This window comes from Rhinopithecus roxellana, chromosome 16 (genome assembly GCF_007565055.1).
Source record: "Rhinopithecus roxellana isolate Shanxi Qingling chromosome 16, ASM756505v1, whole genome shotgun sequence".
Taxonomy (NCBI): Eukaryota; Metazoa; Chordata; class Mammalia; order Primates; family Cercopithecidae; genus Rhinopithecus; species Rhinopithecus roxellana.
In genome coordinates, this window is record NC_044564.1 from 98,138,827 (window position 1) to 98,157,241 (window position 18,415).

General features: G+C 42.5%; 1 protein-coding gene across 1 annotated transcript in view; it reads right to left on the reverse strand.

Moving 5' to 3' along the window:
• The window catches only part of PSMB7 (proteasome 20S subunit beta 7), a 62,325-nt gene extending 44,976 nt beyond the window's left edge, over positions 1 to 17,349 (reverse strand). Inside the window, exons 1-5 of the mRNA XM_010365842.2 lie at positions 17,226 to 17,349; positions 16,705 to 16,798; positions 15,772 to 15,869; positions 14,202 to 14,342; positions 7,356 to 7,471 (exon numbers count right to left, since the gene is read on the reverse strand). Of these exons, the coding sequence (XP_010364144.1) occupies positions 7,356 to 7,471; positions 14,202 to 14,342; positions 15,772 to 15,869; positions 16,705 to 16,798; positions 17,226 to 17,287 (511 nt within the window). The 5' untranslated portion in view covers positions 17,288 to 17,349. The remainder of the gene's footprint in view (positions 1 to 7,355; positions 7,472 to 14,201; positions 14,343 to 15,771; positions 15,870 to 16,704; positions 16,799 to 17,225) is intronic.
• Between the last annotated feature and the right edge of the window lie 1,066 nt (positions 17,350 to 18,415).

Genomic DNA, 18,415 nt, shown 5'->3' on the forward strand with positions numbered 1-18,415 from the left:
AATTACAGACACATGCCCATTATCCCAGCTACTTGGGAGGCAGAGGCAGGATTGCTTGAACCCAGGAGGTAGAGGTTGCAGTGAGCTGAAATCGAGCCACTGAACTCTAGACTGAGCAACAGAGCGAATCTCCATCTCACAAAAAAAAAAAAAAAAAAAAAAACCGCCAAATTTGGCAATTATGAGTTCTCTCTCAATACCCAGCTCCTCACTCCCTCAAAAGGAAAGGAAAGGGGAAAGAAGTGGGGGAGGGGAGGGGTGAAAGAAGGGTCGGGAAGCAAAAGAAAAAAGAAGAGACAAAACCACAACAAAAATCAAACTCAGATTAGGGAGAAAACTAGCCCTGCACAGCTACGACCACGGAGCAATGGCTGAGAGAGACTAAGACAGCCACAGAGACAAAGCCCAGGCCAGTGCAAAACTGTGATCTTACATTCTCTGTAAAGTGCTCCTCTTCACAGTGGACTTGGATCGGAAAGAAACGAAAAGTAAAAATCACGTTGTCTTTGGGTCGTAAAATTGTGGGGTGATATGTATATATATATTATATATACATACACACACAGAGAGAGAGTGTGTGTGTTTAATTTCCTTTGCTGCAATAAGGCTGTTTCAGTGAACAGTTTTCAACATGCAGGACAGAGGACCCATGCAGGGAACAGTCAAAAATACAAAAACAAGTACCAGGAATTTGTATATTTTTAGTATTCAGAAGCAAGGCTTAATAGCTAAGTGAAATCACATCTGCAGGTTTTAATCACAGCAGCTGTGTTGTACTGGGGCTTGCAGGAGATAGAAGAAAAGGGTTCAAATCCCAGCTTTGTCACTTATGGGGCTGAGTAACACTAGGTAAGTTGCTAAATCTCTTTAAGTTTCAGGTTTCTCATCAGTAAAATAGCAATAGTAGCATCCCTTACACTGAATTTTAACTGAAAATAATGTGCCAGCACCCAGTACTCTGGCACAGAGACATTTCCATAAATATGCTTTAAATTTAACCAAAAAAAAAAAAAAAAGGTAAAAGGACCTGCCACATTTGTAACACTTTAAACTGGGACCACACAAATGGAACACAATCTAAACCAACTGCATTCCAGGGGTACTGTAAACTGCTAGTTCACAAACAATGAATAGCAGCTAAGGTTTCTGACACTAAGTTTCAGACATTCTTTAGCACAAACAAGCTGGAGAATCAGAAAATTAATTCACCATCAAATATTCACTGAGTTGCACAGGGCTCTGTGAGACCCTGAGAGTAAGGCACAGATGCTGTTCTCAGAGGTCTAGAATTGTGCAGGAGCAGGAGAGACAATGCCTAGGGGAAGCAAAGTGGGGCCAAGGCAGGAGTCCTGGGATCCTGCTTCACTCCTGGGAGGGACTTGTTAACTCTGTCAGGGGCAGCCAGGAGGGAACGGCTTCTGGGCTACACTCAGGGTGAGGAGGAGGAACACTCCAAGCAGAAAAAGTGCTTGTGAAAGGAGGCAGCAATGGGTGTTAGGCTCTGTTCAGAGGAGGGCGAGGGGGCTGTTGCCACAGAAGCCCAGGGCACAAGGGAAGGAAGAATAGGAAATGAGATGAGAAAAAGGGCCTAGAGCCCAACTGAAAAGGGAGGTGGCCCCAAATGAAGGAGTGACTGCAACACTGCAGCCAAGAGCCAGCAAGGAACTGGCACTGAGGAAGGCCAGGAGAGAATGATGACAGAAACCCAGAATGTGGCTCAGGGGTGAGCTGCTGAGAGATCTCTGTAATGACAGTGGCCATCCCTACTGCCACCACCACTGGATTAGTCCTCATCCTCAACATTTCTGGCCAGGATGCAAGCTCCCTCCCTGCCCCAGGCCTCTCATGCCAATGCTCCCCACAGCTGTCAGCTGCTCCTTCTAACAAGCGAACCTAATCCTCTCATTCCCTGGCTTTCCAGCAGGAAACCTCCAGGACAAAATCAAAACAGCTCCACCTGCGCCTGCAGCATCTGGACCCCCGGGGCCTGCTTTCCAGCCTTGCCTCCACTCCACACTACGCAACATCCATCCCTCTTCCACCCTCTCCGTCTTTGCTTCTGCTGCACCCACTGCATGAGTCCCTCGCCCCGCCCTCACTCACTGCTCCTGCCGCCCCCATGCAGCACACTCTGGCCTTTCAGTGCTTCACCACACGGAGCCCTTGTGCACTACAGGCCTGAGTCTATCCCTTGGGGTAAGGGGTGCATAGCAAATTCCTACTCATCCCTCAGGCGTTTAAGTGTTCCTTCTTCCCACTTTCACCCATCAGACTGGCAAAAACACTCAGCATCCGTGAGGTGGTGGGAGACAAGCGTCCTTGTATTCTCTAGTGGGAGTATAAACTCGTGTCAGCTTTTTGGACAGCAATTTGGCAATAACTCTCAAAAGGTAAAATGCACTGTGCCTTTTCTGAGCTGCCCAGCAGCTGTATTTCCTGCCCCTGTCCGGAGAATTCCACTGCCATCTGAGCTGAGGCTGAGCTTCACCAGTCACAAGCACCCACGTTCCCCATGAGGAACTCTCTGGTAGTGGAAGGGATGGCAGGAAGGCTCAGTTCCGCGGCAGCCAGGGTCCAGCACCGGCTGTGCCCGCGGCATAGACTGAGACACTGTTCTTGGCCCCAAACCCAGTTCTTGCCCTCCCAACTACGTCGTGAGTCACTTGCTATACTTTTCTCAAAAATCCCTCTCTTCCTTAAATCATCCAGTGACTCAACTGCTTACAACAGAGAATTCTGGTCAAAACATGTATACAACTTAATCCAGAAATTCCACTGCTAAGAATGTATCCAAATGAAGTATGTATTTATACAAGTAGAACAAGACACATTTGTTACCAAAATATGAAAAACAAGATATTAATTAGAAGAATGGGTCAGCAAGCATGGTGTAGCCACATAATGCGATTCTGTACAGCCTGCTATTACAGAAATTCTATAGACCCACATAAGCTGATGCAAACACTTCTCCAAAACAAGTTAATAGTAAGGGAAGAATATTATGTATAGCATGTGCTCATTTGTGTGCTTTTTTACAGGGGTAACTACATGACAGAGAAGGAGATACGTGAAAGTATATAACACATTTTCTGGAAAAAATACAAACAATTCTTAAGAGTGGTTACTCTGGAGGGATGTGAAGGAAACTTTTCTTATACTTCTTTGTCCCACTTCAATGTTCTGTCATGTTCATAAATTACGTTCATTAGAAAATGCTTGAATGTCACTTGCTCAGAAAGGACTTCCCAAACACCCACCAGCCACACACTCCTTCCTAGTATCCTCACTAATGAATGTTCTTTTCCTCTGGGGCACTTATCACAATGCATTCTTCTAGGTTCATGTGAATTCACCTGTCTAATGCCTGTCTCCCGCACAAGACTATAGGCTCTGAGGCAGGCGATGTGTTGACCACTAATCTTCCCAGCTCCTAGCAAAGTGCTTGGCACTAACGATGCTAAATACACATCTGACAAACGAGTGAAAAGATCCAATCCTCCTTTTAAGACTCGGCTCAAGTGAAGCTCTTCCTGAATTCCCCCAGTTTGGAAGTGACCCTTTCTCCCTTGGGTCCCCTCCTGCCCTTGTCAGTGTGTACATCTGTCTCCCCCATTAGACTGGGTATCTGAGGACAAAGACCCTGATATTGACTTCTATCTGTGCTGCCTGCTACAGTTCCTTTACACAGAAGGCACTCACTAAAGAGCTGATAAGGCCGGGCGTGGTGGCTCATGCCTGTAATTCCAGCACTTTGGGAGGCAGACGCGGGCAGAATCATGAGGTCAAGAGTTTGAGATCAGCCTGGCCAACACAGTGAAACCCCCCTGTACTAAAAATACAAAAATTAGCTGGGCATGGTAGCACGTGCCTGCAGTCCCAGCTACTCGGGAGGCCGAGGCAGGAAAATCACTTGAACCTGGGAGGTGGAGGTTGCAGCAAGCCTATGGTCCCAGCTACTCGGGAGGCTGAGGCAGGAGAATCACCTGAATCCGGGAGGCGGAGGTTGAAGCGAGCAGAGATTGCACCACTGCACACCAGACCAGGTGACAGTGCCAGACTCAGTCTCCAAAAAAAAAGAAGCTGATGAGTGGAGGAACAAACAAGACCTCAAAGTAACAATTTACTTGGGTATTAACATCACATGTTACTGATGTCTCATTCTCCTTAGTCCGGTATTTTAGGGCAGCAAAACCAGTCTGTGTGGAGTCAGTGGTTTCTAAATAGCATTTTCCTATAAACTCAGAGCTGTGGATCCATCACCCAGAACTCAAATGAGACTTGGGCAGACAGGAGGTCACTGTTGGCCAGGAAAAAGCACAAAGTGGGGTGGCAGAAGTGAAATGGGCAGACACAAAGCTGTTTACCATACTCACTTTCAACAACTTTTCCTACTTCAGCTTTATGCTCATGACACAAATTACCACAGTTCACAGGCAAGAGAAACCAATTTTCCCATTTTACAAATGAAGCTGCTTTGTATCAATGCCAAACTTCTTAAATTTGATGACTTTATCAAGGTGCTAGAAGAGAACATCTTGAAGGATTCAGAGGTGAAGGGTTGTGGTGCCTGCTATTTACTCTCAAATGGTTCCCCACCCACACGAAACAATGATAGTAGTAACAATGTGTGTGACAGGCAGAACTAATGTGGCAAAATGCTAACAACTGACACATCTGAGCAAAGGACAGATCAGTGTTTGTTGAACATTACTGTTACTTTTCTGCAGTCTGAAATTTAAGTACAAAAGAGAAGAAATAAAACTACTTAATGAAAAGGTTATTCCACCTTTACCACCATGTAAAGGTATCAGATGGGGAGAAATAAAAGCAATACTTTGATGGAGATACCAAATACATTTGAATAAAGCAATTCAGAAAAATTCTAAAATTACCATAAGCATCGTCATTTTAGAATAATTGCAAAGATTCATCCATATGGTATCTGGGGGTAAATCATTCTCCCCAACAAACAGTGAACATCTGTTATATAAAAACCTCGTAAGAGGCTAGATAATAACACAATGGCATAGCAAAGTCTCAAACTGGCAATTTCCAAACTACTCAAGGCAGCAGTTTTCCTAGATGTGGAGCCAAGACACCAAGACGGAAAATATAAGAGGTAAACGACAGCTGGAAAAACACCAGCTACACAATACACACAACCTGTTCGAAGTTCTGGACCTATGCAATTTGACCCAGAAGCAATAACGTAAATGTTAGAACTTGAAAATCCCAATTCTTCCAAATATAATTTTATCACTATTTTTTGCAGTCATTAAAAAAAAAATTATCAGACGCCTATAATCTCAGCACTTTGGGAGGCCGGAGCAGGCAGATCACCTGAGCCCAGGAGTTCGAGACCAACCTGGGCAACATGGCGAAATCCCATCTCTACAAAAAACACAAAAATTAGACGGGTGTGGCAGAACGTGGCTGTAGTCACAGCTACTCAGGAGGCTGCGATGGGTGGACCACCTGAGCCCGGGGAGGTTGAGGTGGCAGTGAGCTGTGATTGCACCACTGTACTCCAGCCTGTGCAACAGAGTGAGAAAGTGTCAAAAGAAAAAAAATCTCCTAATCTAGCAGCTAGAGCTAAAGCATAAATGCAAAACGCTGGTTAGCAAATGAGGAAGAGAGGGGGGAAAAATAACTACTATTTACAGACCAGGTATTGGAGCACATGCTTTATGTATGTTATTTCCAACCATCACAACTTGGTGTGGTAGGTATTGCTGATACCACTTCACAGGTGAGGAAATCGAGGTTCAGACAGAAATCAAATACCCTAATCCCTCAGAGATTAAGTAGTACAGAAGGACCATGATCACTCCTGTAGGTCAAAATGTACCCGACAAGTTTCAATGTGAGGCTTCTACTCTAGAATTCTACTCAAATCTTATCTTCTTCATAAGACCTATCCTTTTTTTTTTTTAACAGACAAGGTCTCACTCTGTTGCCCAGGATGCAGTACAAAGGCTTGATCACAGCTCACTGCAACCTCAAACTCCCGGGCTCATGCAATCCTTCTGCCTCAGCCTCCCGAGCAACTGGGACTATAGGCACACACCACCACACCCAGCTTTTATATATATATATATATATATATATATATATATTATTATTTTTTTTTTTTTTTTGGTACAGACTGGATCTTGCTATGTTTGCCTAGGCTGGTCTTAAACTCCTGGCCTCAAGCAATCCTCCCACCTCAGGCTCCTAAAGCACTGGATTACAGGTATGAGCCACGATGCCTGGCACTGATCTTTCTATTTAACACTGCCATCTGCCTCCACCCCAGCCCCTGCCTACAACTCCCAAGTCCCCTTATCATGTGTGAATTTACTATTTTAAGATCATTGCAAATTCATATGCAGATGTAAAAAATAGAGCATTTCCGTATGAACTTGACTCAGTTTCTCTCAAAGATAGTATCTTAACTATAGTACAACACCATCCGTATTACCTTTTTTTCTTAATATCACTTTTTAACACAGGCTGAGTAGCCCTTATCCAAAATGCTAGGGACCAGAAGTGTTTCAGATTTCAGGTTTTAGAATATCTACATTATACTCACCCAATTCAGCATCCCTAATCCAAAACTCCAGAATCAAAAATGCTCCAACGAGGCTGGGCAGAGTGGCTCATGCCTATAATCCATTCAAGCATTTTGGAAGACCGAGGCAGGCAGATTACTTGAGGTCAGGAGTTTGAGACCAGCCTAGCCAACACGGTGAAACCTCATCTCTACTAAAACTACAAAAAATTAGCCAGGCATGGTGGCACACACCTATCATCCCAGCCACTTGGGACGCTGAGGCAGAAGAATCACTTGAACCTGGCAGGCAGAGATTGCAGTGAGCCAAGATCATGCCACTGCACTCCAGCCTGGGCAACAGAGCAAAAATCCATCTCGAAAAAGAAAAAATAATACAAATAAAAATGTTCCAATGAGAATCATGTTGGCACTCAAAAACTTTAGGATTTTGGAGCATTTCAGATTTCAGACTATAAAAAATATATTCATAACACACAGGTTGCATAACCTGTGTATATTTATCTATAAATATATTTATAATACCTGTGTATTATACTTCTCACATTTGTTTATTGTCTATTTACCCTCACTAAAATATAAACTCCTCGAGGGCAGGAATCACTATTAGAATTGTGTTCACTGCTATATACCAAGCACCTAGAACAGGGCCTAATCTGTAGTAGGAACTCAGTAAATATTTGCTGAATGAATCAAAGCACTGTATTGCACCTCCTCTTCTAAGAGAAAACAGACCAGCTCTTCAAGAGACCATCTTAGTAAGTAAGAGTACTCTGAAACATCAGGGGAACGTTACACTCACCCATGGTGACATAAGGCAACTTATCAGTTGATCCGTGAGGATAGATGCTGTAGAGGTGAGGTCCAGTAACATCTACTCCTCCTAAAACTAGAGCTGCACCAATGTAACCTTGATACCTGGTGATCAGAGTATGCATAAGAAAAAAAACATGAGTCCACAGAACATCACTGTAACTCAGCCAAAAGTTGCATGAGAAGTCAGAAAACAAAAACAAAAAGCTTTCTTTAAGACTGTTTCATTAAGGGGTTATTGTTTTGATGGGAACAAAAAAGGGAAGGGAACATTAGATGAACATCTAGTATCAGCCAGTATAAATTATGTGAGGCACTCCATACACCTCATTTCAGCTCAGCCTCACAGCCCCCATTATTATTATTATTTTTGAGACAGGGTCTCACTCTGTCACCCAGGCTGGAGTACAGTGGTTATTATCATGGTTCACTGTAGCCTCAACCTCCCCAGGCTCAAGCAATCCTCCCACCTCAGCCTCCTGAGTAGCTGGGACTACACCTGGCTAATTTTTGTATTTTTTTTGTAGAGCTGGGGTCTTGCCATGTTGCCCAGGCTGGTCTCAAACTCCTGGACTCAAGCAATCCTCCCACCTCGGCCTCCCAAAATGCTGGGATTACAGGTGTGAGCCACCCCACCCAGCCCACAGTCCCCTTTAAAAGACAGCATTATCATTCCCATTTTAGAGAAAAGAAAACCAACCCAGAGACATTAAGAACTTGCCTGGTCTCAGAACCAAATTGGGTTGACTCCAAAGATTATCAGCACTTTTCCCATCACACCTCTCTGTGATCAGCACCTACGCTACCTCCAAAGTTAACAATGAGGTGCTAAACTCAGCTGTTCCACTATGCAAATTATCAACCTGGCCGCAAAGGCCAGGCATGGTGGCTCACACCTACAACCCCAGCATTTTAGGAGGCCGAGGTGGGCGAATTGCTTGAGTCCACAAAAACTACAAAAAATTAGCAAGACGTGGTGGCATGCACCTGTAGTCCCAGATACTCGGGAGGCTGAAGTGAGAGGATCCCTTGAGCCTGAGAGGCTGAGGTTGCAGTGAGCCATGTTCACGCCACTGCACTCCAGCCTGGGGGACAGAACAAGAGTTGTCTCAGGAAAAAAAAAAAAAAAATCAACCTCACCACAGCCCAAACAGAAAAACAGCTCATGTTGAAACACCTTTGCCTTTGAATTAACCCATATTATAATCATATATATAAACGCATATCAAAAGAAAATATTTCATCATTCAGGAAAGTGAATATTAAAATAACTCCATGATAACCTAAGAAACCACTGCTAGTACACACAGGATAAACTCATACTTCTTCAGGAACATCACAGGAATACATTTTCCACCCACCCCATCTCCATTTAATTGTGCACATATTTGTTCCTTTGGACCCTTTTTTCCATTTCTATAGATTCCTCTCCCTGTATTTGGTACAGTTTTTTAACATTAGAATTGCTGTGCTAGATAAACATGCTGGATTTAAAGTTCTCCACTGTGAGCCCTTAGCTCTTTGGGAAGAAAAACAAAACCAACACATACTGAATTTGCCAAACAATGTAATCATTAAAACTGATACAAACAAATTAACACAAGAACCAAAGTCATAACTTTGTCTGAGACATAGCCGCCCATCCAGAAGTGCTCTAAGTAAACAGAACAGTGGTCCAATACTTGCCCTGTTCCTTGATTACCAAATTGTTATTTCAAAAAGAACCTTCCATTTATAAGTAAAAACTTCAAGAACTTCCTAGGAAAAGATTTTAGAAGTAGTCTAAAAAGAGAACAGAGCCCCAGACAAGGGAAGAAACTGGTTCAAGGCTACACGAGCTAGCAGCAGGGTCAGACTAGGGCCAAGGGCTCCAGAAAGAGAAGCCACAATCGCCCAGTCCCACCACCCTCAACTAGTCCAGTGCCTATTCTACTATGCCAACTGTCTACTGAACAGGGTATTTAAATAAAGTCAATAATAATCAGCTAGTTGCCTTCCAAGCTAAAATATAAACTGTTAGATGCCTTTAAAAGAATCAAGATGTTTTGGCAAATTATTGAAATCGTTAAAATTTCAGTAATTTACTCATCCAGAGATTCTACCAGGACTCTATTCTATTCTAAGGATATGAACAGACAAATATACAGAAATGAATGCACAAGGATGTTTACAACAGCATTGTTTATGATGATTAAAAAAGTGGAAACAGGCAGAGGGAGAAGCAGCTAAACTGATCCGGCTGTACAACAGAACATCATACAATCATTAAAAATCACGCTAAGCTGAGTGCGGTGGCTCACGCCTCCCAAAACCTAGGGAGGTCATGGCAGGAGGATTACTTGAGGCCAGGAGTTTGAGACTAGCCTAGGCAACATAGTGAGACATCGTCTACAAAAAGTTTAAAAAAACAAACACAACAAAAAAATCAGCCATGCATGGTGACATGGGCCTTTAGTCCCAGCTACTCAAGAGGCTGAGGCAGGCAGATGACTTGAGCCTAGAATTTTAAGGCTCAAGTCATCCACCATGCACTGTTTTTAAGTAAGCCATGATCATGCCACTGCACTCCAGCCTGGGCAACAGAAAGATATCCTATCTAAAATAAAATAAAATTTAACAATCATGCTGCATTTTCTCCTTTGCTACTGATGGTAGAACGTTTGTTAAGGGAGAGCTCTGACAACATCTCTCAAAATGTTAAATGTGCAAAACTAAATAAATGTGCATTTATTCTAGAATACAGTCTAAGGAATTAATCACACTAGAACCCAAAGGTTCTACGTTCCAAAGCGTTCATAGAATACCTAATAATACCTTAAATACCTTAAAATGGGCAATTTCGTTAATGTTCAAAAATTGGTTAATTTGTAACACAGCCACAAAACGGATACTACGACACCACCAAAAATTATGATACTGATTAATAGTTCTTAGGCTTTTATGGGTCACAGAGCCCTCTTAAAAACTGATTACAATTGTGGAAACTTTCCCCCATAAGAGTATACATAAACATTTTTTCTGATTTCAGGAGAGTTACAAGTATTCAGAACTTCTCTATGGGTTCAAGAGAAAAACTCATCTACTGACTGGAACAATATTTGTAACATACTATTATGTACATATGGGAAATTACAAAACAACACACAAACAGTTCATTCTTTTAAATGCATACATACAAGGATACATGTCTAGAACAAAAGGTATGAAAAAATAGATCTTCAAAAATTTACAGTGTATGTGTCTAAGTGGCAGAACATCAGGCGGCATTTACTTCCTTCTATCCAGGTTTCTAGTGTCTACATTTTTTACAATTACATTTTTATAATTTTAACAACAGTTATTTTCATTTTGAAATGCCCTAGTATAGAACCCATTCAAGACACACTGTTAGGTGAAAAGATTAGGCTGTTCTATAAAGAGTCAGTACAACTATAATCCCATTTTTAAATAAATATTACTGAACACATTTTTAAAACTTTGAAGGGTGTGTAATAATCTCTTAGCACTAATTGCTTGTGGGTGGCAGGAATTCAGGTAGCTTTCTATATTCTTTTTGTTTGTATCTTCCAGCTTTGTTTTGTTTTTACCATGAACATGTAATAGTAATATAAAAGGAAGAGAGGAAGGGAAGAACTTAGAAGACAGAAGACTGGAATAATATACAGTAAACCAAGAGTGATGCTCCCTGAATGGCAAAATGTTCATTTTGTTCTTTGGGCTTTTCAGTATTTTCTAAATTTCCTACAATAAATGTACAAGTTTATTAGAAAAAAAGTTACAATGTAAGAGCCTCTACATATTCAAGTAATAGTTTCCAGAACACAGAACAGCATTTCACTAATATTTCTATGAAACTCAACAAGAAGGCTCCATGCCCAAAGAACAAGCATTACTTACATCAACTACATCGAGCCAGCATAGGTGTGAGATAAAGGCAGTGCTTAAGTAAGGGAAAAGAGGTCACTTCTGTTTATCAAACCTTATTTTCTCACTGACTCACATACATGGAAATGTGCAGTTCAGAAAAAAAAAAAAAAAAAAAAAAGTACAGCAGTACCAAGAACACCTTGTACTCCTTTCCAGACTGAATTTTATGGGGCTCTAACTATGCAGTAGGCTCTGTAGTATGCAAGGTCAGAGCCTAGCTTCTTTATTACTGTCCTCCTCAAAAGTCAGACAGACAAACTATAATCCTCATTTTATTGAGAAAGAATCACACAAATTAACACAACAGTCAGTGCTGTAGGTGGGAGGTGAACCAAAGTTCTAAAGTCAAATCCTAAACTCTTTCCTTAAACCACTCTCATTTTATGTAACTCACCAAAAATGTAAGAGGACATAAAAGACTATAACTATTATGCTGGTTTATATTTTTAAATGTTCCTCTCAAAATTTGATAAAATTTAACTTTTGCAAAGTATCTTAAACTAAAAAATGACAAAACACTGAAAAAAGAGACTAGGATTTTTTTTTTTTGAGACGGAGTCTCGCACTTTCACCCAGGCAGGAGTACAGTGGCACCATCTTGACTCACTGCCAAGCTCCACTTCCCGGGTTCACGCCATTCTCCTGCCTCAGCCTCCTGAGTAGCTTAAGGACTACAGGTGCCTGCCACTACGCCCGGCTAATTTTTTGTATTTTTAGTAGAGACGGGGTTTTACCATGTTAGCCAGGATGGTCTCAATCTCCTGACTTCGTGGTCCACCCGCCTCGACCTCCCAAAGTGCTGAGATTACAGGCGTGAGCCACCGCGCCCAGCCGAGACTTTAGAATTCTTAAAACATTCTAAAGTGATTAACAGAAACATGTGCTAGATTATTTTGCTAATTGTTTTAAATGACATTACAAGGAATCTTGAAACATTCTATTTGCGGCAATTTTAAAAGCTTGAAAATTGCCTTTATTACATAAGACACATTGTGTAGAAAAAAAGTTTTCAAAAAAGCCTTACATATAATGTGCCAAGCAAGCCACCAGAGGGAGCTTTATATTTAAAATTAAAATCCACAAATCTCTTCAGAAATCTGATCAATAGGTGTGCTTTAACAAGTTCTACTCACTGTACTGGAAGAATTTGGTTGGCAATAATTCTCCTGGATTAGAACAATGATATGTACACAAACACAAAGCAGCAATTGGGTAGACTAGGCTTCCTATCCATATGACCCATATGACTCTAGGCTTTGGTCTCATTTGTAAAATGGGAACTATACTACTGGCCTTGCTACAAGGCTACCCTCAACTTCATATACACTACTGAAAACCCACAGGCCATGCTAGACACACAGATGAGGACCTGCAAATTCTCAGGAAAGCCAGGGCCCTGAAGGGAACAGTGAAGTGAGCCAGGCAGAGAATGTGACAGAGCACCCACTCCCACTTCTAAGGCAACATCCACCAATGAGTTCCCGAAGATTATGGCCACGTGTTTCTGAATGTTTTCAAAAGACAGAAATCTAGACTTTTTTTTTTTTTTGAGACAGAGTCTTGTTCTGTCGCCCAGGCTAGAGTGCAGTGGCGTGACCTTGGCTCACTGCAACCTCCACCTCCCAGGTTCAAGCGATTCTCCTGTCTCAGCCTCCTGAGTAGCTGGGATTACAGGCGAGTGCCACCACGCCTGGCTAATTTTTGTACTTTTGGTAGAGACGTTTCACCATGTTGGCCAGGCTGGTCTCGAACTCCTTACCTCAGGTAATTCGCGAACCCTGGCCTCCCAAAGTGCTGGGATTACAGGCATGTGCCACCGTGCCAAGCCAAAATCTAGACTTTTAATTCAAATCTACCCATCTATAATTATTAGCCACTATTTAAAAAAAAAAAAAAAAAACAGCCATATGACCCAAATAAATTTCTCTACAAGCTGATGGCCTATAAGCCACCAGTTCAAAATCTTTACTGTCTATCCATGCTCCCCTTTAATTCTCACAACAACCCTGCTAGGGGCAGGTATTATGATATCCATTTCACATAGAAGGAAAAAGGCAAAGAATATGTTAAAGGTAAGGCAGGTCCCTAAAGGAGAAGCCAGTATTCCACCCAAGACTAAATGCCCAGGGTATTTCTCCTATAATCACTGCTTCTCTTATGAGAAGCAAGTAAGAAAATGCACTTTGAAAACTCCCAAGACCCATATAAACATAAGGTAATGATGCAATTATTAAAGGAGAAAGAGAAACAAAACTACTAATATGAGCTGTGAGTCAGCAGAGAATGAAGGTCAGGTCAGGCAAGCTACTGCACCTCTTTAAACTTCACTTTGTTCACTTACAAATAGGAGAGCCTAATAGCCCCTATCTCAGAGTTAAAAGGATGAGATCGTGCGTAAAGCACTTTAACATAGATCCTGGAACAGAGTAAGAGGTAGATAAAGGTTGGTTAATATTAATATTATCATACCTACTGACAGCCAATTATAAATACCACTTTTCATTCATTGTTATTTTGCCCCTAAAGGGGGCGGGGGGAAGGGGAGACATTCATTTGGCTTTGTGTTTATGGGGAGGAGAGAGTAGTTTCACAACACAAATTCATAGTTCCTCCAGCTATAACTTTCTTATATGAGCAAAAAAGTTTCTCTTATCCAGTAATATACCTATGCTTCAGGAAATGACTCAACTGGTGACATGTGATTTACTCATGAAAAAAATCAGGCCCCAGAAATTCAAATGCACTATCAAAAACCATTTAAAGTGGCTCTTTAACATTAACAACTGATTTCTGGAACAAAATGTGTATTTCTGAAGGCTTTTTTGCTACTTTCTAGGCTTCTCCTGGCTGAAAAAATCTAAGATATGAGAAAAAGATACCATCAGGAATCCCCATTCTGGAAACTTACCTGAAAAGCATCTGCTTCAGCATCCGATTGGCTGTCACAACTCTGGGAAGACGGCCAGTGGAGAGGGAGTGGAGCTCCAAGTTGGAAGAAATGAGCTGGGTTGTCATGTCTGTGTCTGCAGCTGTCCCAGCACCACAACAACTGAAAAATCCAATTAGAAACTTAGTTGAAATCCAATTATCAGAGGGCTCAATTAGAAGTAGGGGGTTCTTGGATAACTTCCAAGAAGTCCAGGTACCCAGAGAGATGTTTTTAAGTATATCTATGCCGTAACTTTTATGTTTAATCAATCTTAAATGACCAGAAAATTAAGAAAATGCATCTAGTTATATGTAAATATATTATCTGTGGCCCAATGGAACATACGAAATTATTGGTTTCTGTGATAAGACTGCGCATTTCATTAACGCTACAAATATATCCAAGTTGTACAGAAGTGCAAGGTGTGTTAAAAGTCTCGCAATTCAACATCTACCATTTACTATCAGATACCAGTTATTACACTAAGCACTGGGAATAAAGAAAATATGACAGGACTTGTACTGGATTTCAAAGTTGAGTGGAAGACACACAAGAAGACGAAAATTATAATACATAATTTAATACACTGTAGTAACATAGGTACAAAATGCTATGGGAAACCAGAGGAGAAAGCAATTGATTCTGATCATTAAGAAAAGGTTTCAGGCTGGGCATGATGGCTCATGCCTGTAATCCCAGCACTTTTTGTGAGACCCAGGCGGGAGGATCACTTGAGACCAGAAGATCAATATCAGCCTAGGCAACACAGTGAGACCGCATCTCTCCCAGGGAAAAAAAAAACAAAAATGAACAAGAAATATTTAAAAAAGAAAAGAAAAGGTTATACATGAGCCAGAATAAAACGGAATAAAAACATTCTACAAGCAGAGAAGGAAGAGTTTCTAAATAGAATCTCACATAAGCAACAGTGGAATAGCTTGGAGATGAGGGAAATACGGACAGTTCAGATGTAACTGGAGCACAGGGTGATGGCAACTCAAAGAAAGGCTTGAAAGGTAGGCTTTCTATGGACTGTGCAAGGCCACAGAATTTTGATTTTTATCCTAAAAGTCATGTGGAAATGTGACAAGTCTCATGAAAAGCTTTTTAACAAAGGAACGTCATCAGATCTATGTTTTACAAAACCCAATATGGCAGAAGAGTGAACAACAGGATGCCTAAGAGAGGCAAATTAAATAACTGCAATAGTCCAGCTAAGAAAAAAGAACCTCTATGGTTCAAGTTAATGTTTGAAAAAAAGAAACAGAAGGAAAGAACCCAAACTAGAGCCTTAGCAAAGGAAAGGATAGGAGGGAATGGATTCAAGAGGCACAGGGAGGGCAAAACTGGCTACTAATTCAATTGGAGACTGAAGCAAAGAGAGGACTTGAAGATGACTAGCTTGGGTAACCGGTGGATAGAAATGCCATTTAAAGGAGATAGAAAATACAGGTTGAACAACAGGTTTTAGTGAAGAGCACAGGAAGGTCAATTTCTACCCCTGACACGTTTGAAAGTGTAAGAGTTATTCAAATGAATCAATACTTACTAAATATTAGGAGATATGAAGTGTATTTTTGAACAGTTCTTGTCAGCAACAACCATCCCTTCAGTTGCTCTTGTATCTGCTCCAAGAACTATGCCATCCTATTGAAAAAAAAAAAGTTTTTAAACAATATTACAAATATAAACCAACCACAACTCTCCATTCTACTTTAGGGAATACTATGTTGGCCATACCATGCTCCCCTAATCTCAAAACGCCAGACAAAACTCATATCAAAAATATTGTGCTACACTTTCAGGATTTAAGAAAAAGTTTCTTAGTATATGCTACTAATTGAATCCTGAGTAGGTAAGAATTACTCCCAGTTTCAAGTGAGGCTCAGGTGTCTGGTGAATTCCTTGCAAATCAGAGCTAATCTGGAAAAAACCTGGATTAAGACTCAGGAATCTTCCCATTAAAGTAGCCATCAGTCAATTTCCTTTTAAAACATGTTGCTCTTCCTTAAAACAAGTTGCCCAGGTAATCATTATCTCTTTTGACGTTTACAACAATTTAAGGCAGGAGTTATCTCCATTTGATGCATCTGAAGGAGACCTGTGAGAAGGAAAGTGAGCTGCCCGAAATCGGAATCAGCATTATAGAGTTCAAAGGTGAGACAGACCTGTCTGACCCCAAATCTCGTGATCTCCCATCACATACTTCGGCTTCCTAAACTAGTAATTAAGAAGCTAACTGACCTGTTAAAGAAAAAAAAAAGGAAAAAAGGAAAAAAAAACTCAGCAAAGTGAGGAAAGAACATAAACTGTTAAGAAGCTCACAAAACCAGACAAAAGCAGTCCCTCCTGAAAGACGGTCTCCTGATGTATTCTCTAGTATTTGCCTTTCCAGACCGAGCCGGGAGAGACAGAGGAAGCCAAGTGTTCTGATTCCTGTTACCAGTTCAGTCACTGCTGCTCTTACCCTAACCTGGCTTACCTTATAGACCACCCCAGCGATGGTAGTGCCAGTTTTCCGGGCCTTTGGAAGCTTGTACCCCCTCTTGGCAAAATCGGCTTCCAAGACGGCATTCCTGAGAGCAAATGAGAGAATGAAGTGTTGAAAGGGCAGGACCACATCGCGCAGCACTGGCATGAACACTGCCTAACAGAGAACTCCATAAAGCTGCTATTTGTTTTCACGCCCATCTGTTTAATGAATCCTCCCATCAGCACTGTTCTCCCGTTTTCCAACGAAGACAGTCTCAGAGAGGGGCCGTGACGTGCCTCAGGAGACGGAGATAAACGGTGGCCGAGTGCGCTGCGAAGGTGGGAGAGCAGACCCGGCTTCAGGAGAAACCCACGCCCAGGCCCTGATTCCCCTGAGTCACACGGGCCGCGAGCCACAGGCCCCGCCATGCACTCTTCCCTCAGAATTCTCGTATCAGGCCTTGGCCCAGCTCCCACCCGAGCACCGCACTCTTACTCCCTCCCTGAACCAAGCCCCAGGCAAGGCCGCACCTGCGGCAGTTATCAAAACAGAAGCCTCCAACCGGCGGAGCATACACCGACACAGCCGCCATCTTCCCAAGAAAGCACTTCCGGGCCGGAGGCGGGCGCAGACCAAAAGATCCGAGCACTTCCGGCGTCGCTGGCAACTGGGGCTGAAGGGGCGGGGCAAACGCCGCACTAGAACGATTGATCTTAGAGATTCTGGTTCCTAGAGAAGCCAGAGATGTTTGAAGTATATCGCCCCAAGTGGCACGGAGGAGAAAGTGACACCCGGAACGAGGAAAGGACTTGTCCAAAGTGAACGCAGCGGCGACCAGGTCTCCTGCCGCTCAGACTGGACCTGCTTCTACCTTTAATTGGGATCTGCGGTGCTTCGGAGACAGACACACCCAAGTCCCAGGCACAGCCCCACCACCCCCTTGCGTTAAGCAAGTCTCTTCAACTCTCTGAATCTGTTTCCTCCACTATCAGATGGAGATTACACCTAGCTCAAAAGGCTACTGTGGAATGGCCGTAAGTCTGTGAAAAGAGGCTCAACATGATTAGTCATCGGGTGAATGCAAAGCATGACCACAGCGACATCCCACTTCGCACCCACTAGGATGGCCACAAACAAAAAGACAGAAAAGCGCAAAGGTTGCGAGAGTTTGGAGAAATTGGAACCCCCATACAGGGCTGGTGAGAATACAAAATGGTGCGGCTGCTCTGGAAAACAATTTGCCAGTTCCCCCAAAAAGTAGTACCCTCTTAGATATGCACCTAAGAGGATGGAAGACATGTATTGGCAAAAACTTTCTACGAAGGTGAGGTAGAAGGCAGGACTCCATTCAGAGATGGTGCTGAGATACCTGACCAAATTGAGGACTAACTAAAACAGGGCCTGGGAGGAAGCTGCCTTCCCTAAGACTAGCTCACCAGTGCGCCAAGTCAGTTTACCGTTGCCATGGCAACACTCGTGAGTTACCGCCCCTTTCCATGGCAATGGCACCATGACCCAAAAGTTACCACCCCTTCCCTAGGAACGCCTGCATAAACCACCCCTTAATCTGCATGTAATTAAAAGTACGTGTAAATATCAATGCACAACTGCCCTGACTGCCTAAGAGGGTAGCCCTGCTCTGCAGGAGCAGTCATGGAGCTGTAACGCCGCCACTTCAATAAAGCCGTTTTCTTCTGCCTCCAACTTGCCCTTGAATTCT